Source organism: Sporothrix brasiliensis (genome assembly GCF_000820605.1).
Source record: "Sporothrix brasiliensis 5110 chromosome Unknown Cont22, whole genome shotgun sequence".
Classification (NCBI taxonomy): Eukaryota; Fungi; Ascomycota; class Sordariomycetes; order Ophiostomatales; family Ophiostomataceae; genus Sporothrix; species Sporothrix brasiliensis.
Window position 1 is genome coordinate 2,407,889 of NW_024467141.1, and position 6,299 is coordinate 2,414,187.

Sequence of the window (6,299 nt, forward strand, 5' to 3'; positions counted from 1 at the left end):
TCAGGCTCTGTAACAAACTATGCACAAAGCGTGGTGTGGCTAAAGTTCACGATTCGAGAGGTATGTCGGGGACAGGAATACCTAAACAGGCAAGTCCACACGCGGGACAATACCCCCACGCACAGAACCGCGCTGGGGAAGTATTTATTTCGTAGCCAGTATTACCAAGAACGAAGCAAGTAGCAGTCATTTCCAGAGCTATACAATCAGACAGACAAACGTTGAGTGGCCTTCCATGCAAGTGCGTTTGCCGCGTGGGTCAGACCTATATGCGTGTCTCGTTGAGGGAAGTGTATGTGTCTCACGGCACAGTCCGGATTGCCACCACCCAATTTTTTTCCCCTGGCCAGGGGAATATGCAATGGTCTTTGCCGGACGAAAATGGTTACGAAACGAAAAGGTCGAATGAAGAATCTCCGGGACAGCTACAGCGGGCTACTCTTTGACCTTGTGACTAAAGATGCCAGAGACAGGGCCGTTGTCAGTTCTACCATTGCTGGACATCACCAAAATATATCATAGCTGGCAGACCGGACTACCATACTGAGAGATTAGTCCTACTTCTTCAGGCCTTCGGTGTGTATGTGTGTTTTGTCTGTTTGTTGGGGAGGCTCAGATGACCACGACCGGAAAATAGCAAATCCCAGTACGGCCACCGACTTGACAGTTGCGGCCTTTTCCTTTTCCCTCAGACATGTCCGTCCCACGGACCGTGCTTTCCGTTTTGGAAATTAGATGTGGTTACCGGGAAATCTGTTACACGTAAAAGGAGAACTATGGAGCATGATGTTCAGACCGTTTTGACCTCGTAGTCTCTGGCGGGTTCATTCTTTTTGCCGTCTTCTCCGAGTGCCGCGCTGTGCGCTGTTGTGCAAGGCCCTTTTTTTGTGGTCCATTTTATTCACTTCAACTGCCATCTGACTCGCCTTATATAAATGGAGAAGAGTGCCGCCGACACCGGGCATTGGTACCGTTTTCTTGTCCTCTCACACTCGTTCCTGCGACGTTTGCGTACAGTTTTTTTTTCAGTTTTTCAGTTTTTTTTTTGATCTCCATCTTTTATATTACACACGCACAGTAAGGAACGGAAACTGTACATTATGCTCCGTATTCTCTCCGTTCGAGTGTTCGCACATCTTCTGCTATTTTTACTCATATATACCAGGCATTATCGCCTGGAAGAAGGGAAAAGTGTGAGCCCACTAAGCAGGGACAAACGGAAGCTCAGAATGGGGGCGCAATGCTATCCGTATTCCCAGCGCCCCCATTGCCCATTTTCCGGCCTTTTCTGGGCTTTTGTTCCCGCCGCGCCCAAGACGGGCCTCTTAGCGTGCCCTTACTAGCCCTTCTACCCTTTTATCCATCGTCTTTCCACATTTGCGTGTCAGTGTACGTGGCCGCGTCCGGTTAGTAAAGGGGCAATACAGTGCCAGATAAGATACTGCCGCATAGGCGCACACGGTAGTGCCACCTTCCATGCTTCTTCGATGCGTTCTCGGCGCTCGACCTTAGCGCGCTTGCCCTTTTTGCCTGCCATCTGCGCCTCTCCTACCTGCCTTTCGGGAGACGCGACCACCGCCACATGCAAACTCAAGCCCCTGACTGGTAGTAATACAGTATCACAAAAAGTCGGCCGCCAGCGGACGCTATATTTGCGGCGACTCCAAACGAACGAATCGAATCGCAGAACAGGCCGACTTGTCGCAGTGAATGGGACAGCGCAAAAGAAAAAAATTAGGGGACTGAGCTTAAAATAAACTAGAAAAATAATAAAATACTGCGGCAAAAAAATAGTAGCGGCAAGAAAAAAAAACATCCAGAAGCATTTCTCTTTTTCTAACTATTTGCGCCTTTTCCTTTCCACGACCCGGCTTCGCTCGTAACATACTCGCTCCTTCCCTCTCGTCATCTCCTGTTGTTGCTCTTTCCATCGACAGTCTTCTCTTGGCCACCGTTGCGCCTACCTTATCGAGCTTCTTACCGTTGTTGCTCTTGCTCCCCAAGCGCCATCGCTGTTGCTTTCCTGACTTGGCCCCTTCGCGCCTTCTTCGTCTGACATTCTCCTGGCCGCCTGCACCTTCCTCCGTTTTTCCATAGCTCGCTAGCTCGCGTAAGATACTCCTCGCCCCATCTACTTCCTCTTTTTTTTCTTCTTTTTGTCCCTCTTCTATTCTCTGCCTCGTTCTTCATCCTCGTGCCTCACTCCACCACCTCCGTTTTGAACCTTGCCCGTGCTCTTCTCCACATCCTCGCATCCCAATTGCACACTATCGTCCACCAGGGAGCCTCCGTACATTGAGCCTTATCCACTTGGACCTCCCCTCCCCATCATAGGACCCCCCGTCTCCGTTTTGTTTCCCTATTTTCCCTATTTTCCCGGTGCTGATTCGAGTCACTTCTCCGTCCTCTAGCTTGGCCGACCCCATTGAACCTCCACATTGACTCCCTCACTTTCTCTCTTGTTCTCTTCCTCCTCATTCTGTCCCACTGTCGTCTTCGCGCACAAAATCGAGCAGCTACCGTTTTGCCTCACAATCACTGTCCGTTTTTTCTCTTTCCTTGTCTTGCCCTCGTCCCCTTTATCTGGTTCTATATTCGTGTCGTCTTCTTGATCATCTCTGTTACTCACATTTGCTTTGTTCTTCTCTCCAGCTTTCGACTGCAGACCCGGCCTTTGATTTTGCCTCCGTACTCTGCCAACGCATGCCGAAACACCAGACGTCCTCAAGTCCGCCATGTCGTCAACATCCACGGTGAAGGAGGCCGTGAAGGAGGGCCTGCTCGGCCATAAAGAGCCGACACAGCTGTCCTCGCAAACGCGGGCGCGTTTTCTGAAGAATGCCACCCCCGACGCCGAGACGGGCGAGCTCGTCATGGGCCCAAACGAGTTCATCAACGCGATTGCCCCGGAGGGCGAGGACTACCACAAGATCAAGCGCGAACAGTACACAATCCTCTTCCCCGTTGCCGACCGCCGCGGCCAGGGCCGTATCAACCTGTCCGACTGGGCCTACTTCGAGAACATCCTGATGAAGCCCGATGCCGAGTATGAGATCGCCTTCCGCCTCTTCGACGTCGAGCGCCTCGGCACCGTGCGCTACGACGACTTCCGCCGGCTGTACGAGCTCAACAAAGGCCCCAGCACCATTCCTTTTAACTGGGACTGCGAGTGGGCCAAGCTATACATTGGCGACAAGCGCAAGCGCCACGACATGGACTATGAGCAGTTCTCCCAGATGCTGCGGGGTCTCCAAGGCGAGCGCATACGGCAAGCCTTCCAGCTGCTCGACCGTGACGGCGACGGCTACATTGAGCCCGAAGAGTTTGAGCGCATCATCCTCGAAACCGCCAAGCACAAGCTGTCTGACCACCTGTTGCAGCACCTGCACACTTTGTGCAACATCTCCAAGGGCACCAAAATCTCCTACGCCAACGTCCGCGCCTTCCAGAACATGATCAAGGAGATGGACCTCGTCGAGCTGATTGTGCGTCGCGCTTGCTCCAAAAGCGCCGACAACAAGATCACCCGCACCGACTTCCTCAACCAGGCCGCCCGCATCACCCGCTTCTCGCTCTTCACCCCGATGGAGGCCGACATCCTCTTCCACTTCGCCAGCATCGATGAGCCCTCGGGCCGTCTCGGTCTGGCCGACTTTGCCAAGGTCCTCGACCCTGCATGGCGAAGCCAGGAGCGCGTCGAGGGCGCCAGAGACCAGCTGCAGCAGACCACCCAGCACGCCAAATCCGCTCTGCAGAAGTTTGCCTCGCAGGCCTTTGAGTCCGCCTACAACTTTGGTCTCGGCAGTTTGGCGGGTGCCTTTGGCGCCTTCATGGTGTACCCCATCGACCTCGTCAAGACGCGCCTGCAGAACCAGCGCGGCGCCGAGCCAGGCCAGCGCCTCTACAAGAACTCGATTGACTGCTTCCAGAAGGTCGTCCGCAACGAGGGCTTCCTGGGCCTCTACTCTGGTGTTCTGCCGCAGCTTGTTGGTGTCGCGCCCGAAAAGGCCATCAAGCTGACCGTCAACGACCTGGTCCGCCAGTGGCAGACCAGGCAGGACGGCTCCATCTGGTGGGGCTCCGAGATCCTTGCCGGTGGTACCGCCGGTGCTTGCCAAGTTGTCTTCACCAACCCCCTCGAGATTGTCAAGATTCGTCTGCAAGTGCAGGGCGAGGTCGCCAAGAACGTGCAAGGCGCACCAAAGCGGTCGGCCATGTGGATCGTGCGCAACCTTGGTCTTGTCGGCCTGTACAAGGGCGCGTCTGCGTGTCTGCTGCGTGACGTGCCGTTCTCGGCCATCTACTTCCCGACGTACAGCCACTTGAAGAAGGACATGTTTGGCGAGTCTCAGACGAAGAAGCTCGGCGTGCTGCAGCTGCTGACAGCCGGTGCTATCGCTGGCATGCCGGCTGCCTACCTCACGACACCCTGCGACGTTATCAAGACGCGTCTGCAGGTCGAGGCGCGCAAGGGCGACACCCAGTACACGGGACTGCGGCACGCGGCCAAGACGATCTTGAAGGAGGAGGGCTTCAGAGCCTTCTTCAAGGGCGGCCCCGCGCGCATCATGCGTTCGTCGCCCCAGTTCGGTTTCACTCTAGCGGCATACGAGGTTTTGCAGAGCCTGCTGCCCTTCCCGGGCGGCGGCAAATCGGAAGTGGTGCAGACCGGTGTCTCCGGCGCCATGTCGTCGCTGAAGGACAAGATTTCGCCGTCCGAGGTGCAGACGCCCTTCACGCGCAGCCGCAACGCGCTCAAGATCATCCTGGACTTGGACGAGGACTTTGGCAAACTGAAGCTACCCGACCAAAAGGGCTGGCAGTCGCTGCCCACCACCATCGGCGGTGGCGGAAAGCCCTAAGCGACCACACTGCATACGGCTCTCGCCCTTTTTTTAATCTACCGTCCCTTTCTCTTCCTCTTTTTGACTTTCCTTCCGGTTGCATCAGAAACAAAAAATCCTAGATGTTTTTAGAGTTGGGTTGGCGGGAGCATATAACGTTTTACGTTTCTATCTTTGGGTATTTTTTGCCGTTCTTGTTTTTTGTATTTCTGTCTTGATGTCTTTGCAACTTTTTTTCTTTGTCATTTTGTGCCTCGGCTATTTTTGGATCTTTGCCGTTTTGGCAATTGGGCGTTTGGGATACACAGCGAACCAAAAAAGACACTTTCAAATCTGTCCATCTTCTCCGATCCTTCCTCTCACGACGCGCCGACGACAATACCTTTCCCGACGTCCTCCGCGGTGCTGTGTCTTTGATTTCAGCCTTCGATCTACCTCCTCTTTCGATACCTCAATCCTCTGTCCCAATCTCCCGCTCGGGTTTCACCGAAGACAACAATCTTCGACTCTTTTTCTCTCTGACGATTCAACCCTTTCTCGACGTCCGAATTACACCTTTCGTTGTTCGTTGCCGTACAAAAGAAAAAGAAAAGACGACTTAGACGTGTGCTGCATAGCAAAGACTGGTTTCTCTGGATGAAGACGTTACTTAGAGGTCTTGGAGGTATCTGGCTTGCGCCTTAAAGCGTGCATCTTATGTGGCTGCTGTCACATGGCCAGGTCTGTAATCCGTCCACTTTTGTCACATTGCTCTTTTCTTTCCTTTCTCACGTCCTGGCCATGGCGTCGACAGCGACTGTTTTGTCTGCAAAAGAATATACACTTCGAAATAGAATCATATTTACCATTTTACCCTGTATGCCCAAGGCAGCCGCGTACTGGGGCATACACTCATCAAGACGAAGCCTTGAACAACGGTCTGAAAGACGATAGCTTATTAGTATCGCGAATCTGTGCGGATGTAGCTAACACCCGATATCGACAAAAATAGCGCCATCGCACGCCTTCCACGCTGGTGTTGATTCGCCGAAGGTTCTAATACTTGCAGTGTTAGTGGATGCCTGCCTTCTGAGCTAGCTTGCACTTGCAAGCAGACCCTTTTTTAATTACAGTGGCGTTTCCGTGCTCCAGGCATTGAGTTAGGCATTGCAAGTTATGCGATCTTTGGAGTTGGCCCTGAAACCAGCAGGCCTTTCGCACCTTCCCCATACCGTCATTAGCTTGCAAGGCGATGCGATCCTGCCCCAACCCAGAAGACGGAATATAACGTCCCCTCATCGCACCTGCCGCCCTTTGTGCGCACCTCCTACACAACTCACCTCGTCTTTCCTTTGTGTCTTCTTCCGTCCTTTTCCACACTCAAAGTCAAACCTGATGAAGAGGCGAAACCGACAACGATCATCTCCCTCCAGCTAGCGCGCCCGCTCAACTATATCTCTCCTCGTGTTCCTCGCA

At 53.4% G+C, this 6,299-nt stretch overlaps 1 protein-coding gene across 1 annotated transcript; it reads left to right on the forward strand.

The window, feature by feature from the left end:
- Window positions 1-2,735: 2,735 nt before the first annotated feature.
- SPBR_08237 (solute carrier family 25 (mitochondrial aspartate/glutamate transporter), member 12/13) lies at window positions 2,736-4,862 on the forward strand (the record flags this gene model as incomplete). Its single annotated transcript, XM_040766475.1, has 1 exon — window positions 2,736-4,862. One exon carries the CDS (start codon window positions 2,736-2,738, stop codon window positions 4,860-4,862), a length of 2,127 nt encoding a protein of 708 aa, XP_040614960.1.
- Between the last annotated feature and the right edge of the window lie 1,437 nt (window positions 4,863-6,299).